General features: G+C 37.4%; 1 protein-coding gene across 5 annotated transcripts in view; it reads right to left on the bottom strand.

Moving 5' to 3' along the window:
* LOC145284714 (synaptotagmin-16-like) overlaps positions 1–20065 on the bottom strand; it is a 408213-nt gene that overhangs the window by 236085 nt on the left and 152063 nt on the right. For all 5 annotated transcript variants that reach the window (XM_080133628.1, XM_080133626.1, XM_080133627.1 and 2 more), the window contains exon 3: positions 7530–7918. In XM_080133628.1, coding sequence (XP_079989754.1) covers positions 7530–7918 — 389 coding nt within the window. The remainder of the gene's footprint in view (positions 1–7529; positions 7919–20065) is intronic.

The raw sequence follows: 20065 nt of genomic DNA, 5'->3' as shown, positions 1-20065 counted from the left end.
GGGATTCTGAATGCAAAAAAGAGGAGGAAAAATCCAGGGAAATCATTGGACGGAAAATAACCTGGCTAAAAAACCTGCCGGAAAAAGAAAAAAGCAAACAATCGACAAACACATACAAGGACAACCAGGAACAGAACACTCTTACACGATATCCGCAAACACAGAGATCACATAACAAAGGTAAGAAACGAAACATACACCATACACAAACACATCCACACAACAGATACAACTACACACAAAGAAGCAACCACAATATATCCACATCATACACAAATTCCCAACAACTGGCCCAGCCAAAACGCACACTAATAACACCCCAAAATTACACAAGAACCCGCACCCTTAACAAACAGAACACACCGGACAACATACCACACAATACATCTCCACAAAAATACCCACTTATATACAATCCTAAGCAATACAAACCTAACTATTACCACCCAATTCAGCGAACACAATCAAAAGTCCATTCCCACAGACACTACATCACTAACACAAACAACGAAAAAATACCTTTACTAAACAACCCCTACCAAAACATCCCCACAATGCAACACAACTACCTGAGACATCACATAATTCAAAGCACTACCTACAACTCTCACCCCTCATATCCCACACAAAGAAACAAACCCCTAAGGCACCTCCCCCATCAACGGGAACAATCAGAATATCCCATGCAACACCAATCCCAACAAACAGACCTTCCCTACAACAAACCCCGACAACACAACCCTATACAACAATGTATGTATCCTCAACAGCAACACCAATTCCAACTGAAACACAACTATCCAACACAAAAAACATATAACGACAACCCATTCAACCATTTATCACTGAACCCTCACAATATTGTACACAACACTCATTTTACAAGGAGACATCACATCACCCTAAAACACACCACTCCTCGAAACAAGGAAACAAACAACTCCCAGCATTTTTTAGGAAGCCCCCAGGGAACAACAATTCCAGGTTAGAAAAAATTAGACCCAAAATCATCAATTTATCCACATACTCCTTATCAAAGAACGAAATGGAAATACTGAAGCTGGGCCTCAAATTCTGCCCCACCCCTAAAAGCAATATAGCAGAACTAAAAAAGGACCTTAAAGAATTCGAACGGAAATTTAGACTAATAGAAACACTAGATAACAAAGGGGACAAAGATGATTCTTTAGTAAAAAACAAATCAACATATTTCCCTAATAAACAGAACAACACAAAAGAACTAAACAGCTACTTCGAAAATCTCTGGAACCTTAACCTCCAAAAAAAACACAAAACCACAAGCAACCTCACACATAAGCAAAAACAAGCACTCGAAAAGATCCGTAATAATAATGACATAATAATAAAAGAAGCAGACAAAGGCAGTGCCGTAGTAATCATGGACAGAACGTATTATGAAACAAAAATTACAGAATTACTGGATGACAAACACTACTATAAACCCATTAGTACCAACATAGATAACACCACCATCTCAAAAATCACAAAACTTTGTACAACACACAACAAAATATTAAAAAAGGAAGAAAAGGACTTCCTCACAAATTTCATTACAAAGACCAACAACTTCTACGGACTGCCTAAAATACACAAATCTGGCACAATAAAACTTGCCATCCATACACAAAACTCAGAATATATTAGCGCTCCAAACCCTAGTGACCTTACATTTAGACCCATTGTAGCAGGACCAGCCTGTCCGACAAGCAGACTTAGCAACTTAATAGACATCTTATTACAACCTTTCACAGATCAAGTTAAGAGCTACATAAGGGACGACATCCATTTTCTTACTATCTTACCACATACAGTAGAAAACGGGACACTATTAGTTACATTTGACGTTAGCAGTTTATATAGTAATATACCCCATGAATTAGGAAAAGAAGCAATACTATTTTGGATCAACAGACACGCACAAACACTACATCCCAGATTCACAAAGCAATTCATTATCGATAGTATAGACATAATTCTAAATAATAATTCCTTCGAATTCAACAATACCAACTACATCCAAACACTAGGTACAGCAATGGGAACGAAAATGGCACCGACTTACGCAACCCTTACATTAGCCTACCTAGAAGAAACCTTATATAAAAAAAAAAAAAAAAAATAGAACAAAATTTGGCCACAGCACTAAAATACTGTTTGTAGAATCATGGAAAAGGTACTTAGATGACTGCTTCATCCTATGGAAACCCACATGGGAGGACATCACAGACTTACACACCATACTCCAGAACCTACACCCAAAAATTAAATTCACCATAGAACAAAGCTCTACAGAATTACCTTTCCTAGACATACTGATAAAGATTAAAGACAATAACATTATCACAGACATTTACCGCAAACCTACAGACACCCAACAATACCTACACTTTAAAAGTCACCACCCTAAAAGCTGCATAAAATCAATTCCCTACACCCTAGCACGTAGAATCTGCACCATAATCACGGACAATAACCTTCGAAAAATCCGACTCAAGGAACTACGAATAAATTTAAGAAAAAGAAATACCCATCACAACTTATAGACAAAGGGATCCAACTTGCGACAAATATACCAGTAGAAGATTTGAGAACCCCTAAAGAACGAAACAAAGAACAAATCCTAACATATGTCTCCACACACAACACAAACAACCCAGAGCTTTTCACAGAGATAACGAAAAACCTCGTCCTACTTAACCAAAACAGCAAACTAAACAATTTCCTTAAAACAACAAAAATAATAAAAAGCAAACGCCAACCCAAAAACCTAAAACGCATTCTTACCTCATCCAAACTCAATCAAGACGCAACAAAAGGAGTCACAAAATGCAACAAACAACGATGTGGAGTCTGCAACATAATATTAGAGGGAAACACATACACATTTACGAACCCCATACAAACATTCAAAATTAAAAAAAACTAGATTGCACCTCAAAAAACGTGATCTATGTAATAAAATGTCCAGCATGCGATAAACCCTACATAGACGCTACAAAAAACCTTAGTAATAGATAAGCCCTACACCGATCCAACATCAAAATCGCGGAAAATAGACACCTACATGTATCACAACATATACACACATGCAGTGGAGGCAGATTCGAGATAATGCCCATCTTCCAAACTGACAACTACTTCTACTTGCTAACTCAAGAAAAAAATTTCATAGCAAAGTTTAACCCCGCCTTAAACATCTCTCCATAATTATACACATAAATAGGCAAAACACAAAATACACTTACACGCATGCATGCTTGGGTAGGTGTGCACCCTCACACACGAAACAACAAAAAAGCACAATAAGGCACACACACACTTTCGCGGGTGCGCGCGCCCATACCCAGTACAGTACCATTTCTCTTAACTAAACAAACAACTAGAAATTAAACGTATGTATGTGTATGTGCGCGCGTGTGTGCGTGTGTATATGTGTGTGTGCGTGGGTGTGCACATATGGTTGTGTATGCGTGTGTGTATAATTATATATCATCTGTTATCTATGCTACATCTTGTTTGTGTGTATACGTGCACTTATGTTTGGGTGACCGAATCCATGTATGCATATGTGCACGGATTGGAAAGGAAACTTCAACCAATATATACATAAGGTGGAATGTATGAATATGTATGTGTGTGTGTGATTATGAGTGCATGTGCCCATATATATATATGGGTGGATGAGTGTATACACACCCGTATGTATGTGTGTGTATGTGTATATATATATACATATGTATGCACATGTATGAGTGGGTAAATGTGTTCGTGTAGATATGGATATACGCGTATGTGTGAGCCCCTGCATATGTCTGTGTGTGTGCATGTGTGTGTGTATGTGTGTGTGCCTACATAGTATGTGGATGTTTGTGAGTGTATGTGCACATACATATATGTGTGTACATATATGTGTGTATGTGCGTGTATGTGTGTGTATATATATCTTCTACCTATTCTCCATCTTACTTGTGTGTGTGTGGGTGCGTGTACGTATGTCGGAATGATTAAGCGCATATATACATGCGTGTTTTGGTTGGGGGGAAAAAAAAAAAAAAAAAAGTATATATATATTATTATATATATATATATATATATAAAATAAAAAATAAAAAATAAAAATAATTGTTAGCGGTGGATGTATGCGAGTACGTGTGTGGGTGTGTGGGTGGGTATGTATATGTGTATATATGTATGCTCCTACATATATTTCTATGTATGTACGTGTGTGTATGTGTGTGTGCCTGCGTACGTGTGCGTGTGCATGTGTACATGTACATGAATGTATATGTATGCATATGTGATTGTGTGTGAGTGTATGCTATACATGGGGAAAGAAAGTCTTTAAAAAGAACCCTAAAAAAGCCATAAAAACCTTCACCATATGGACTAAAAAACACTCTTTGAAACTAACTTTGACCGGTCACTGTGAACACTTAAAGTTGGAGACAGAACGTCTGAACACTGAACACACGCATCGCATCACTATGAAAAACATATTTAATATCAGCGGAGGCATATCTACAAACTCCCATTTTAAAGAAAAACTTTTTACGAAAATATCTGAAGAGAGCACACCCTAAGCTCGAAACGCGTTATAAAAATATTTTAAAATAAAAATATGATGAAAACCTTTAAAAAAAAACCACAATTGTTGATGGCTACACTCTTTTAAATATACATTTTTTCTCTCGTTGGAACTACACAACCATCACTTTAAATATATATAAATACATATATACATATACATATATACATATGCATATATATATGACCACAAATATATGTATATATATGTATATGTATATATATATGTGTGTGTGTTTGTGTGTGAGTGTGTGTGTGTGTGTGTGTGTGTGTGTGTGTGTGTGTGTGTGTGTGCACACCATTGTCATTTTATGTATTATATATTGTTTTCCTTATTGATTGTTTCAAATAGTATCGAAAGTTCTCGGTCTATATCACTGCAGAAGTTTTTATCACTGTAGAAGTTTTTATCACTGTAGAAGTTTTTATTACTGCAGAAGTTTTTATCACTGTAGAAGTTTTTATCACTGCAGAAGTTTTTATTACTGCAGAAGTTTTTATTACTGCAGAAGTTTTTATCACTGCAGAAGTTTTTATCACTGTAGAAGTTTTTATCACTGTAGAAGTTTTTATTACTGCAGAAGTTTTTATCACTGTAGAAGTTTTTATCACTGTAGAAGTTTTTATTACTGCAGAAGTTTTTATCACTGCAGAAGTTTTTATCACTGTAGACGTTTTTATCACTGTAGAAGTTTTTATTACTGCAGAAGTTTTTATCACTGCAGAAGTTTTTATTACTGTAGAAGTTTTTATTACTGCAGAAGTTTTTATCACTGTAGAAGTTTTTATTACTGCAGAAGTTTTTATTACTGTAGAAGTTTTTATCACTGTAGAAGTTTTTATCACTGTAGAAGTTTTTATCACTGTAGAAGTTTTTATTACTGCAGAAGTTTTTTCACTGCAGAAGTTTTTATCGCTGTAGAAGTTTTTATCACTGTAGAAGTTTTTATTACTGCAGAAGTTTTTATTACTGCAGAAGTTTTTATTACTGCAGAAGTTTTTATCACTGTAGAAGTTTTTATTACTGTAGAAGTTTTTATTACTGCAGAAGTTTTTATCACTGTAGAAGTTTTTATTACTGCAGAAGTTTTTATTACTGCAGAAGTTTTTATTACTGCAGAAGTTTTTATCACTGCAGAAGTTTTTATCACTGCAGAAGTTTTTATTACTGCAGAAGTTTTTATCACTGCAGAAGTTTTTATCACTGCAGAAGTTTTTATTACTGCAGAAGTTTTTATTACTGTAGAAGTTTTTATCACTGCAGAAGTTTTTATTACTGCAGAAGTTTTTATCCCTGCAGAAGTTTTTATTACTGCAGAAGTTTTTATCACTGCAGAAGTTTTTATCTCTGTAGAAGATTTTATCTCTGTAGAAACGTTTATCACTGCAGACGTTTTATCACTGCAGAGGTTTTCTCATTGTAGAAGTTTTTATCACTTCAGGAGTGTTTATCACTGCAGAAGTAGTGGCATCAATAAATTAGGATTTTGCTCAGGCCTTTTCTTTTTCTTCAATATTTCTTTGGCTTTGCTACTTCCGCGACTATTATTACAATCCTAACAAGCCTAGTTATGGCTATTTCTGCTTTGTCATTTTTGTTTACAACCGCTCCTGTTCACATGCTTTGTCTTCCCAATGCATCTATTTTTTTTTTAATTCAAATTAACTCAACAAATTAACTCAACAAATATTCTTATTTTGACGTTTTCGTTTATTTTTTATCTTTCTTCTCATTATCTTGAATCACAATTATTTTTTGACTTATGATTGCTTTTTTATTCACTTTTTTGTCACACATTTGCAGGTTTGTTTTTTCTCATGCCTTCATTTTTTCCCCTTTGTCTTCAATGTTATATGTTGCTTGAAGCAAGCCAATTAAGAAATGGGGAAAAGGTAACTGTTTAAATAAAATACACCCTTCACTGTTAACTTCTTTGTAGATAAATCAACAATTTTTGATGAAAGTAACTTTTTGAGATGTGGATTAATAATTATTTTTTGTATTATTTGGCTTATTATTCTAATCTTGGTTGTTGTTTTTTTCTTCACAACGTTTCGGCCGATGAACCTTCGACCATCTTCAAGTGAATGTTATTAGTGAATTGTGAAAAATGTTTGGGTTTTTATTTTCCCATCGAACATAGTCGTTAAAAATTCAAAACACAAATAGCGCCAAGTCTATTTCTTATTATAAATAAATTTTTCACTATCTCATGAGCCACAATAATTTTTATCACTTGTTATTTTATTTATATGGACACAAAACACTAAATTTTTATTTATCAAAATTATACTAATATGTTTATCTGTAATCTGATGTCCGATTACTGTTGAAAACCTCCATCCACCTTTGCATTCGTTAAATTTCTTACATAGTCATCACTGGTTCTGGTAGAATCGAATGCTGATTGATTTTCTTAACACTTTTAATAGTTGTTGACATTTATATCGTTCAAATTAGTATTCTCATCATTAATGTTATCTAATATTTCGGTTGTCATACTATTTTGTTGGAGTCAGTTTCAAACCCTTCACCTCAGGTAGAAACTCTTCTTTTATTCCATGCCTTTTAGATACTGCATATCAGTTCATTTCTTTTCAATTCTTGTGACAAAACTTCAACAATTGCGAAAATACTTAAAACCATTAACTTTAATTTTTGATTCCATTAACGTCTGATTTGAAAATCCAATAACTGGCTGATTGTTTTAATCAACAAAAAAAAAATGAAAACAAATCTAAATAACAAATAATGTTTTTATTCATTAAGTTACACAATTCATTAAATTTAACTTTTAATATAAAAAATATATTCAAGCTTCAATATTACACATTTAATATGAACATATTATTATTCAGAATGTGATAAAAATGATATTTTTTTTTCAGATCTATATAACATAAACAATACTAGAGTGACTTACATCTGAAGGACTGTCTAAAGACTGCGCAGCATCGCTGTTGATGGATTGTGATAAAGATATTTCTTCTTGAAATGCTTGATTGTACATTCCTTCTGCATCTGTTGGGTCTTGAGGCTTTGAAACCGATGGCACCTCTTCATTTGCAGAACCATCTATTGTTGTATTAACTACGTCTTCTTCTGCTTTAGCTTGTTCAGCTGACAGTAGTTTAGTAGAATCAGCATCGCTTATGGCTCCTCCATCTTTCTCACTAGCGGAGGGATAATCTTTAGGTTTAAGTTTTGGTTTGTCTTGATCTCTTGGGGGTAATGGTGGCGGCACCGAGTCAAGACTAGTTTGAGATGATTCCTTTGTCTTCAGAGAACCAATATCTTCTATTGAAATATTACCTGAGAAATAACAAAACAAAATAACACATTAAAATATATTTGACATGAATTTTAATTTATTTTATTTTTATCCTTTTCCCGAAAACAATTAATTTGAACATTTTCAAATAAATTTATAGATCTACGACATAAAATGTATAAACTGGATTTTAATAAGAAATTAAGAAATTAGTATTCAACATGTAAACTATAAAATTGGAATATGAATGATCTTCTGATCATTATAAGTATTATTTCAGCCTACACAATGAAGGAAATTATTTAATAGAAACGTGATTCAGGATTATCTGTGTACAAATGTGACCATTCTTTGAAACCGCCCATTTCTTTTTTTTTTTTTTCTTATTCACCCGAAATCAGGCGTTACGTATTGTAATTTTGTGGTCATTAATAAAATTCGACTTTTGGATAACAAAAGTGTGAAAGAAACAGAATAAAGAAAATATAATAAAGACAAAAATGAACAAATAAAGGAGGTTGTGATTTAATTAAGTTTTATTGGCATTAAAAAAGAAAAACTGATTTTATTTCTCAAAGCTAGATTAACGAAGTTAACCAAAGTAACAACAACAACAACAATGATAATAATAATAATAATAATAATAATAATAATAATAATAATAATAATAATAATAAACAACACAAAAACTAAAAGCATAAATAACAAAAGTGTTATTGAAAAATAATATTGTTGGACACAACAATAAACAAAAAAGATTATTTTTGTTTTACAATATACAAATTCTTGCAGCTTTCTCAGCAAAACTAAAGAATCAATAGACGGGTCTAACGAATGAAGGAATAAAATAATTACATACTCTTTAAAAAAAACTTCGTTGCCGATGAAATCTCTTTTCCCAGGGCCTCCAGACCAAAGTCTTTTCTTCAAACCTTGCTTGAAAGTGTTTTTTTCATCTTCTCTCTCAAAACCTTTCTTGTGTGACACTGCTGTCCGAACTTTCACCTTCCCGTTCCCACTTGACGCGTCTTCTCTCCACTCCAAAACGAACTTCTGCAACTTTAGCTTTTCTCTTCTGCAAATACACCTTCTCTGCTCGCAATCAAACTTCAGAATGCTCTCCTTCCCCAAATCACTCCTCTTTTATTTCCAATCAGGAGCCTCTCATTTGCATACCTCGTGGTCACCCTGTAGGCATATAAAGAAACAGGGCAGCCATTTTTGTTTCTTTCTTCTTCATTATGAACACGAGGTAAGCCACACAAAAACACGGTCGGTCGTTCTTGTTTCTCTTTTTCTTCATTTACACCACACGCCCCCCTGATCTTCGAGATCAATAGGATACTTCGTAATCCTCCATCCAAGCAGGCCGCCTCCTCTCACGTCGAGGCCTCTGGGGGACAACTTCTTGGGGGTTAACGTTTTCAGGTTCACTACAACGCGGGCCTAAGTCAGGTTGAGCAGCATCATTTGCTTCTCGGTGGCCCTCGATTTCTTCTTCTTCACTGCCCTCACTGCATACCGGCAATGTCACACGACGCAGGTCTAAGATATGCCGGGGAACGCCATTCACCATCACATTGTTCTTCGACTGCAATCCTGTTATGACCCCTCTTTTCCAACGAGTGGTACACTGTGCATTTGGGGGTTTCACCCACACCTCTTCACCTACTTTGATAGTGGCTTCTTCACTCTCAATTCCTGCTGCTTTGTTGCATGGATGCCGCCACTTATATGTGAAAACGGCCCTATGAGGCACAGTTGTCCCATCTTGTTTGGTCTTCGGCGAGATGTTATACCAAAACACCGCCTCTATGGGTGATACGTTGCTTTTTTCCGCAGTGGCTTTAATGGTGCGATGATTCCTCTCCACTATTCCGTTGCCACTCGGCCGATACGCTGCTCTGAAAAATTGCCTTACTCCCCACTTATCGCACACCCCTTTAAAGGCTTCTGATCGGAAAGCGGGGCCATTGTCCATTAAGAGTTCCTCAACCGGCCCTCTCTTCAAAAATATCTCCTCGATGACCCCTCCGATCGCCCATGCAGTTTCTGCCCTGATCTCTCTCCAGATGGCAAACCTTCCCGGTCCACAGTCGACCATCGACAGATACAATTTGTGGCGATAGTCAATGGCCAATCGCTTCCAGTCCTCCGCAACGTGTAGCTTTCCTGCTTCGTGTCTGGACGGTCCAGGGTCAATTGATTGGCACTCTCGACAGTTCTCCACCACCTCCCTAACCTCCTCCTCGGTGGTCTCCGGGTAAACCTCTCTGGCTAGGAATAACGTTCGTTCTCGACCAAAGTGGTGCATTTCGTGTGACTCTTTGACTTCTTCTCCTGCACAGCATACCGAGGAGACCTCCTTTCCCTCCTGCAGCCAGGCCTTCTTCACGCGTGTCATCGAATCCGCCTTGTTTTTTTCTGACCGGACCAACACAACAGATACTCTCAACTGGAATTCCGCTATCAAGTCGGTGAGCGCTCCGAGTCTGCGCTTGATCAGCATTTCCGCAGCACCCCTTGTCTTAACTCTCTTATCGCCAGTTACTGCCGACCGAATCCACAACGCTACCGTTGCCGAATCAATTTTGACTTCAATTATTTTCAATCCCCATTTCAGGGCCAGATTGATTCCTTTTATAGCGGCATCTAGTTCTGCTACGTTGATATGGGAGAAGTCATTGTTTTTTCTTAGCCACGCCGCATCCTCCACAGTTACACCTCCTATCTCTAGTACGACGCCCAACGCCAGGTTACTGGCATCGCACCAAACCACACCCGCGTCTTCGCCGCTGACATACCATTTCCCTTTCACTGGGTCCTCATTCCTCACTCTCGCAATGACTTCTTGCAGCATGTTCGTGACCTCCTTCGTCACACGGCCTTCCCAGTCATCAGTGCCTGTTTGTCGTTTAATAAAGCTGCATGCTATCCTGAGCCAGCCAGCGATAGGATAGTGCCCAACCAGCCTCCCGCAGACTGAGAAGAGTTCTTGCCTCATCAGCTCAGATCCGACTTCGGGTATTGCATTCCCTCGTTCGAAGACAAGGCTGTCTTTTCCATCTCGCCTTAGTTTCAACCCCAGCACCGCTCCTCCATCTAGGGCCTCCGCCAGTTTTGCGGTTAACCCATACTTCTCGACATGGCTTCTTACTTTCTCTGCTGTCACCTCTGCCTCCTCCACCAGGATGTCGTCAATGTACGAGCTAGTGGCCTCCTCCACTGTACAGTCTTTGCTCAGCACTGTCTTCAGTACGGCAGTCATAATTTTGGGGGCTGAACTCAGCCCAAAGCCTAACCTCGTCAGACAATACACCCGCCCCTTGTACCGGACCAGTTGGTACTGCCAGAGTTTTTCATCTACATGGATCTGCAGATATGCCGATTTCAGATCGACAATCTTAGTGGCCTGCCCCATTCTTCTCCATTTCCTCATGACATCCTCACATACGTCGATCCCCGTTCCAGTGTGGCAGGCTACGTGTCTGTTCAATTCCCTAAAATCCAGCACGGGCCTAATCTTGTTTTTGGTAGGCTGAACAACCGCCAGTAGTGGCAACACTCCTTTTTCTTCCCCTGTCCACGGTTTCAGAATTCCTTCTTTTATCCACCTCTCCACTTCTTCCTCGAATCCTTTTCTTATTTCTCCTCGCAGGGTGTTTTCGTAGCAGCCCACCTTATTCTGTAGTTCTGGGGGCCCAGAGATCCATTTCCATTCCACCATCCACCTCACGCCATCAAACTTCGCCAGGAAATCTTTGTCCTCAATGCAGCAAACCTCCGGTTTTGGGGTTCTGACAGTTCTATCACCTTCCACTCCTGCCATCCCCACTGCGCTAAGACGTCCAAACGTCACTTGGCCCCCTCTTAACGTAGCGCCCTCCAGTCGGTTAATTGCACTCATACCTATAATCACGTCGATACCACCGACCAGATGATTCAACACTAGGGCTTGCAGTTCAATGGGCACCCCTTGCACCATTACTTCCGCTGTCATCTCTCCTAGGCATTTCAAATCCCTGCCATCCACGGTCCTAATAATCCTGGTTCCGCTCCATGACCTCGCGACATTCCTTGCTAACAGCGTTGTAGTGCAGCCTGTGTCGACAAGGGCTATGGCTCTCTTCCCATTGACTACCACCGGTAACCGAGGCAATGTTCCATCATGCGCCATTTCCACATAGAAGGGGTAACCACTGGCGCAATAGCTCCCCTTCACTTGTTTCCCTGGTCCTGTGCAGCAACACAATAGCGGCTAATATGCCCCACTTGTCCACATCGGTAGCACGTGATCCCCGGTCTCGGCTCTTTGCAGTCCTTGATCAGATGAGGACCCTGGCACCGGAAACACTTGATGGCAGGTCTCCCCTCCTGTCGCCTCGCCGGCTGCCTCTCATTCAAGTGAGGCCTCATGCACATATTTCCACTCACAGCTGCAGCCACGATTGGGCTTTTAACATTTTTCACTAGGACTCTGGCGTGGACCAAGAGATCATCCACTTCCATAGAATGGATCCCCGTGATTCTCTGCATGTTCGCAGAGATTTCCTCTGGGAAGCCGTTCACTAGGTACAGCTTTACCGTCATCTCCAGGCTCCTCCCCACGTAACCAGCCAACCCTGCCAGTCTCCTGATCTCTGCCGCAAAGACATCAACGGACTCGCCGGTCCACCTCAAACTTGACAGCTTGCCAAGTGCTTCAAATGGGCCCTCCGCGAAGGCCAATTTCAGCCTTTGCTCCACTAAGGCAAGGTCTTCCTTGTCTTCATCTCGCATCTGCTGGTAAATCGTGAGGGCTTCCCCCTCTAAGTATAGCGGCAGCAGGTTGACCACATCTTCTATCTTTTGCAGCTTCGCCACCAATTTTAATTTCTCCAGCCACTTAATCAGGTCGCCCTCCCCAGTAAAGGGTCTCAACATCTGAGTGCTCAGTCTCCACTCAGCCATGTTAATTGCTTGATACGCCGAAATAGCTTGTCGCTTGCGTGACACTGCTGTCCGAACTTTCACCTTCCCGTTCCCACTTGACGCGTCTTCTCTCCACTCCAAAACGAACTTCTGCAACTTTAGCTTTTCTCTTCTGCAAATACACCTTCTCTGCTCGCAATCAAATTTCAGAATGCCCTCCTTCCCCAAATCACTCCTCTTTTATTTCCAATCAGGAGCATCTCATTTGCATACCTCGTGGTCACCCTGTAGGCATATAAAGAAACAGGGCAGCCATTTTTGTTTCTTTCTTCTTCATTATGAACACGAGGTAAGCCACACAAAAACGCGGTCGGTCGTTCTTGTTTCTCTTTTTCTTCATTTACACCACAGTTTTCAACCTCTTTTCTTTTTCTTTAAAGAGTCTCTTTCTCTGAATCTTCTAGAATTGTCTGGTCCTAATATTTTCTCTTCAAAATTAAAAGTTCTTCTGAGAGTAGTTCTTCTGAAACAAATAGTTTCCCCTTTTAGTTTAGCTATTTTTCCATTTAATTTAAGGGGAATGAAAGAAAAAAGATTTTGAATTTCAATAGAACACAGTGTCTGGTTAGCATGGGTGACGTCTTAGTACTAAGGTTGGAATTGTAGTCATAGAGACTGACCACAATTCCTTGGGAATAAGGCAGAGTCCAAAGGTCGGGTACATTATCGTTAAATTGACAGCTGAACTCCCCCCCCCCATTTCATCATAAGAAAAACAAAAAGATCAGGATAACTAATCTTGTTGATGGCAAGAGGTTGACCTCACTATAATCTGACATATTTCACAGTTAAAGAAGGATTAAATTTCCAAAAAATGGGCTACTAACTGAAACTATATCTACAAGGACACTACATAGTGAGCTGAGAAGTGAGATGACTGTTCAAATCACATTTAAATTTCTGCAGGTTCATATTGTCATGGAAGCAGGAGACCGGAAGTAGCAGTTTAAGGGGAAAAAAACTATTAGAGTAGAAATCCTCTCCTCACAGTGAAGGGTGAGATTTTGCGACATCCCCTCCTCACAGCAAAGGAGTGAGATTTTGTTGCTGCAAACAATCCGAGTATTTACGTTGAGGAGGTACAAATGCTACAAATTAGTTGGAGCACATTCCATTACAATACTTGTAAAACAGGCACAAGGATGCAACATTGCAATGATGGGACAGAGGTTGGAGCTTGGTTGATAGTGTAAGACCTGTTAAGTTGGAAACTTTTTTTGAATGCTGTCTAGTGGAAGATACACAACCCATAATGTGACAACAATATTCCATGTATGAGTGATAAGTGGCTTTGTAGAGATAAAGGATACTCTCAAGTATAAGTCATTTTCTAGCATGGTAGAGAAAGCCCACCTTCTTTGCAGCGGTCTTGGCAATGTCTTCAATGTATTTGTCCCAATTTATGTTGCCTGTGAATGTTAAGCTGAGAAATTGGAATGAACAGCTCTCAGGTAGTGTATTATTAGTCATGGTAATCAGTGATTGTGAAAGTTTCTTGTAATTATTAAAGGAAAGAAGCTTAATTTTAGTAGCATTCAATGTTATCATCCATTCACGTCCCCATCAACGACAGACTGAAGGTCATTCTCTAAGGTTACAACTATTGTTTTAGATGTGTGTACATTCATTTTCCTGTGTCTCATATCTATCTCGGACACAATTTTATCAGAGAAGTCGTTTATGAATATCAGGAAAATAAAGATCCAAAAATCGATCCCTGATGCACATCCGGATTTATATCATTCTGTTTGTATATATGGCCATAAAGAACATATGCTGACTCCAAACATACCCCTCCTCTCCATACTGCTGTGTGTGCTTTCATCACGGTCACTTTCGCATGGAGGCATAGTGATGCAAAATGCGTTGCTCATTAGGAAAACTAAGAGTATGGCACTCTCGAACAACCATGCCTATTTTATTACTGACTCCTGATCTCAAGCAAGTTATTTGGTTGATACAGTAGCAGCTTGCAATACTTGACCACTGAAACTCCTCACTGAGAAACTGCCAGTGCAGCCCATTACACTGCGTATGGTCAAATTTCTCGTTCTCTGGAGTTGGAATTGCATAGAGACTTTATGTGGATCTTTCCTATAACTGATTTGCCCTAGGCTCAAACTTTCTATACCATTCCAACCTCTTAATGGACTTCAGTTGATAGATGCTAATACGAAAGTTTCCATTCAGTTTTAATTCCACCTCTTCCAGGCACATTCCAGGATTTTTGGGATCAAACATATTTGTACAACAGACTATCATCTTACTTCTAATGGGATGATAGAACAGTTCCAATGCCAACTAAAAGCTGCATCACATGTTTATCCTGACCAACAACGATGGAGCGAGTATGTATCTATTATCCCTCTTGATTGTCGTGCAGTTGTCAAAGAGGATGTGGGATACTTTCCAGCCAAAATCCTTTATGCAGTACTTCTATTTTCCCGAGTCAAATGGTGATTTAATGGCAACAAATCCAACTGTGTACATAAACAGACTGCAAGTTTATTTTAGTAAGCTCCTACTTAAACACCCTAGGAAAGAGACTATCAAATATTCAGTCCCAAAAGATGCTTCCTCATGGATACACGTTTTTCTGAGAAAGGATGCTGTAAAAAGCCCCCTCACTCCACCTTCTACAGGTCCTTATCGTATGCTTTCATGCACTGACAAAATTTTCACTCTTGACATTAATGGTATAAAAGAGACTGAACCAATAATTTGTAAACAGTTGAAACTAGTGTTTTCCTTTCTGTTAAGAAAGTAACAATTACATGGAATAGTTTTACATGAAATAGGTTTGTGTAAATTAATATCAAAACGTGATGTCACTTGAAGAAAAGTTAGAAGCACCTATCCCATTGTGGTGTTTACTATTAGGATTTATAGAATTTAAATTTCGTCCACCCTTTTTTTTATTTCCTTTTTTATTTGTTTGTGTGGATATCGTTTGGTTAACAGGATGAATTACTTTAAGCAGATTAAGTGTGTTGATGGTGTACACTCCACAAAGCCAAACTTTTACAGTTTTTTTTTTAAATTGGTTACACGTCTCATCCATCGTTAGAAGGTGAAAACTTTGAAGTGGCCATCAGTTGTTTGTTGAAAAGGAATTTTTGTATATTTCTCTCATTATTGATTATTTTTTTTTAACAATTGCGTGGTAGTAGTCCCAAATATGATGCAGAGTTTGTCAACATAAAAAAGATTTTTGTCAGAAATTAAGCTAGCCTATCTGAATTAAAAACTGTGTATAATTTATATTTTGTGGAAGAGAACACTCCAGGCTATGAACTGATTAGCCATATAATTTTTTTTCAAAATTATCCTCAACTCTTCAAAAAGAATTAATCCGAAAAGTACAATAAATATCCAGAAATCAATCAGATTTTTTATAGGAGGTTATAAAATCCTTAAAATAAAATCCTGATTCCTATCAAGTCAATTTCAAGTCGTGGGAAAAGAATTATACTGAGAACCACAATGCAAAGGAAAATGTTCCAATATTGGAAAACTAACAAAATTACTATTGCAGATTTTATAACATCAGCAGGCACACCAGGAACCATTGTCCAAAATGTTCCTCTCTTGAGATGTTCTCGATGTAGGGAGATGGGCTTGTGTCTTTTTTTGTACACGTGTTAGTCATAGAACGGAAGAGTGCTATGGCAAAGCAAATAAATTACCTCGAAAATGTAAAAATGTCAAATCCTGAGGCCATATTACTTACCTTTGTGAGGAAGCAGATAAGAGTGAAAACTAAAGGGAAACACAAATACAAACTGAACTGCCACTTTGATATAGGAAGTCAAAGGACTTATTTATCTTGAAAGCTATGGAAACATTCCTCACTCCAGTGGAATACGACATAAAAACGTTTTTAGGGTCTGAAAGAAAAGCATAAAACCAAAAGAGTAATTCCTTGCCCCTACCTTTTCTTATCGATGATGAATTCAGTATGAATTTATAACATTAAATTTATTAAGAATCTATTAACAAGAATTCAGTTGACAAAAACGAATAATATGACGAAGGTTAACCAAAACTTTACATCAACATTTCATAATGTACATTTATGAAGTTGAATTCTAAGTAGAAAGTGATTACAAGTCACTGGAGATGATCAACCAAAAAGATCCAGTTGAAGCTATGCCTCATCTTCAACAGATGCTCTCATTTATACAAGAGTATGACATGACCATTGTGTATCTTTGTTAATGCTGGAAAATTCTATTGATCTTCTAGCAAATAGCTAAAGAAACAATCAATCTCGACATTAGAGTCGACTCTGCTCAATTCTCAGCATAAAAATTAGCATAGATACATCAACAAATGCTGATCCAACACTGTACAAACTGAGGCTGGCACTACAGATTCAGAGAAGTTGGCAAAATAAGCGATCATACTGGTCCTATCGTGATGAGCTGACAAATGTAAGTAGGATTTTGTTAAAGGTGATTTAATCGTAGTACATGCAACATGAGGCATTGTATGAAATCCCTATAGCCATTAAAGGATCGAAATGCACACACACACACACACACACACACACACACACACACACACACACACACACATATATATATACATATATATATATATATATACATATATATATATATATATATATATATATATATATATATATATATATATAATCCATATAGTATCTATATATCTAGTTGGCAGCCCAGCATTGTCCAGTCGTACAATAAGCTTAAATATGATATTTTAATTTTTGCAGGTTGCATATGTATTATTATAGAATCAATCCTCTATTGATTATTATATATTGTGAGGAATAATTTGAACTAATGTGCAAAATAAAATAAAAAATAATAATAATGATAATGTCGTTCATAAAATTCTTTCTGTGTTTGTTTATATCAGCTGATATTTGAGCTTGATGATGAATGCTCAAGAAAAGTTACTTCTGATTAATATTTAGTTTTAAAATATACAAACGAAGAAATGATTTGCAACGATTTTAAATGGTACCTCTTTTTTTATTGTAAATTGAACTCATTAATAAGACACATATGCACAGTGACTTAAATCAGTTCTCCAGCCAGAAAGTAATAAATCTACGAAAACAAATATTTGGAGACTCCCAGAGGTGATCAGTGATAACGATTCACATTTGAAACTAAAGTCCCCTTTAAAACTGCCAACAATCACTGCAAAAAGATTAAAAAAAAAAGTGAGAGAGACACCTGCTTAGTACATCAAACGTAGAAGAACAGAGGCTTATTTCCCATGAGCAAATAACAGAGGCTTATTTCCCATGAGCAAATAACAAACAATGTATAAAACAGATGTGTGGCCGCTATCCTGACCATCATCAAACTAAAATGATTTCATCAGCATCTGGAAAAGCCAAACTCAACCCTTTTGTGATAAAAAAAATGTCCTCCCAAGATCAAAAATAATCTGAGCAACATCCACATATCTATATATTATTTTAATTGGAATTCATTGAGATGAGTATTATTTATTAATTTTATTTATTGAGGACTATTATCCTCATTAAAACGTTATGAAACAACTAATAAAAACTAAAGATGATAATAGTCCGCATTAAATAAAATTAATCCACATATCTGTTTGTGATGTTGCCACACTCCTCAAGAATCTTGATTCTAACAACACAACTTGTCTTGACAACATTCCAGTCATAAATATGCAGCCAGAACTAGCACTCATTCTTGCAAAGCTACTCAATCGGTGCCTAAAGGAGAAATGATTCCCAACACCTTGGAAACCGTCATTAGTTTGCCCACTATTTAAAAATACTGGAGATTGGTCTTCTGCATCTCAGTACAGACCAATTAATCTTCTATGTATCATGAGTAAGTTGCCCGAATCCATGTTAAATAGAGAAATTGTCAACTTCCTTAGCAAAAACAACCTATCCAGTGATAAACACTATGGTTTCCATTTTGTGAGATCTACAGCTGATGTACTGACTGTAATTTTTCATAGTAAATCTGTCAGTGAATCTATCAATGGGGTTTCCTGAATAGCAATAGCTTTTGACATATCACAGGCATTTGATAAGGTTTAGCATAAAGGTCTAATTCACAAAGTCTCCAGCTATGAAATATTTGGAAATATCTTCTCAACCATCGAATCTCTTTCCCTCGAATAGATTTATGCAAGTAGTTGCTGATGTGCAAAAGTCTGAAGCTCAAAGTATCAACACTGGTGTGCCTCAAAGATTCATCCTGGGCCAAACCTTTTTTGTTATCTTCATCAATGATCTCCCAAATCACATTTTAAGTTTATTTGTCAATATATATGCAGACGACACTATCATCTATGGCAACACTTTGAAGGCCAATAACAACCAAGATCTCTTCTCCGACCTTGAGCATGTACAATAGGGCAAAAAGTGGCTGGTTAATTTGAACACATCCAAAACCAAGCTTCTATCTTTTCATTGTAAATGCTCTGATCCCCACTAGACCGCAATTGATATGAAAGGCTTTTGTCTCACAGAAACTCCTAAAATGAAGTACTGTTGCTACCCCATCCTCAAGTAGCCTTCAAGCCTTGATAAGTGGTAACTCTCTTGAAAAAAAAGAACACAACAAAAAACATTTTAAAGATTTTGACTGAAATTTTACTTCACTTTTATGAAATGAAATGGAAAACAGGCTCTACTTTACAGTGTTTGATGCCCAAGGTTTTGACAAAAAGAAAACTTACAGATGGAAAGCTGATTAAGTAACATATGAAAAAGATCTTTTTTGAACAAAGCTGTCTACAAATAAGACAACTAATAATAATAATTTTGTTGAAGCATTCATATGAAACAAAACAATTCAACACATTAGTATCGTGAATGCAATTCATCTGAAAGCGTGTCTTAGCCGGTTCAGTATATTTTCAGCTTTTTTCTTTAAATCATCTTCATTTAAATCTCCAACACATATATCGTCTTGATAACAGATGGTATTTTCAACATTTCCTATTACTTTTTCAATAGCTTTTTGAAAAATTGCACTTGCCGTATTTATGCCATACGGAAAACTTTTCCACCTTAACAGGCCTTTAGGTGTGTTTATGGTTGTCACTTGTTTAAAATTTTCATCTATGGGTATTTGGCTGATTTTAGGTCTGTCTCCAAAAATATTTTCATTCCGGCAAGTTTATGTAAAGCTACTTCCACATTCGGAATAGGGTACAAGTCGGTTCACCTCTATTTTAAATCTTCA

This window comes from Euprymna scolopes, chromosome 9, assembly GCF_053919585.1.
Source record: "Euprymna scolopes isolate OS-2025 chromosome 9, ASM5391958v1, whole genome shotgun sequence".
In the NCBI taxonomy this organism is placed as follows: Eukaryota; Metazoa; Mollusca; class Cephalopoda; order Sepiida; family Sepiolidae; genus Euprymna; species Euprymna scolopes.
This window is presented reverse-complemented; position numbering and strand designations above follow the sequence as displayed.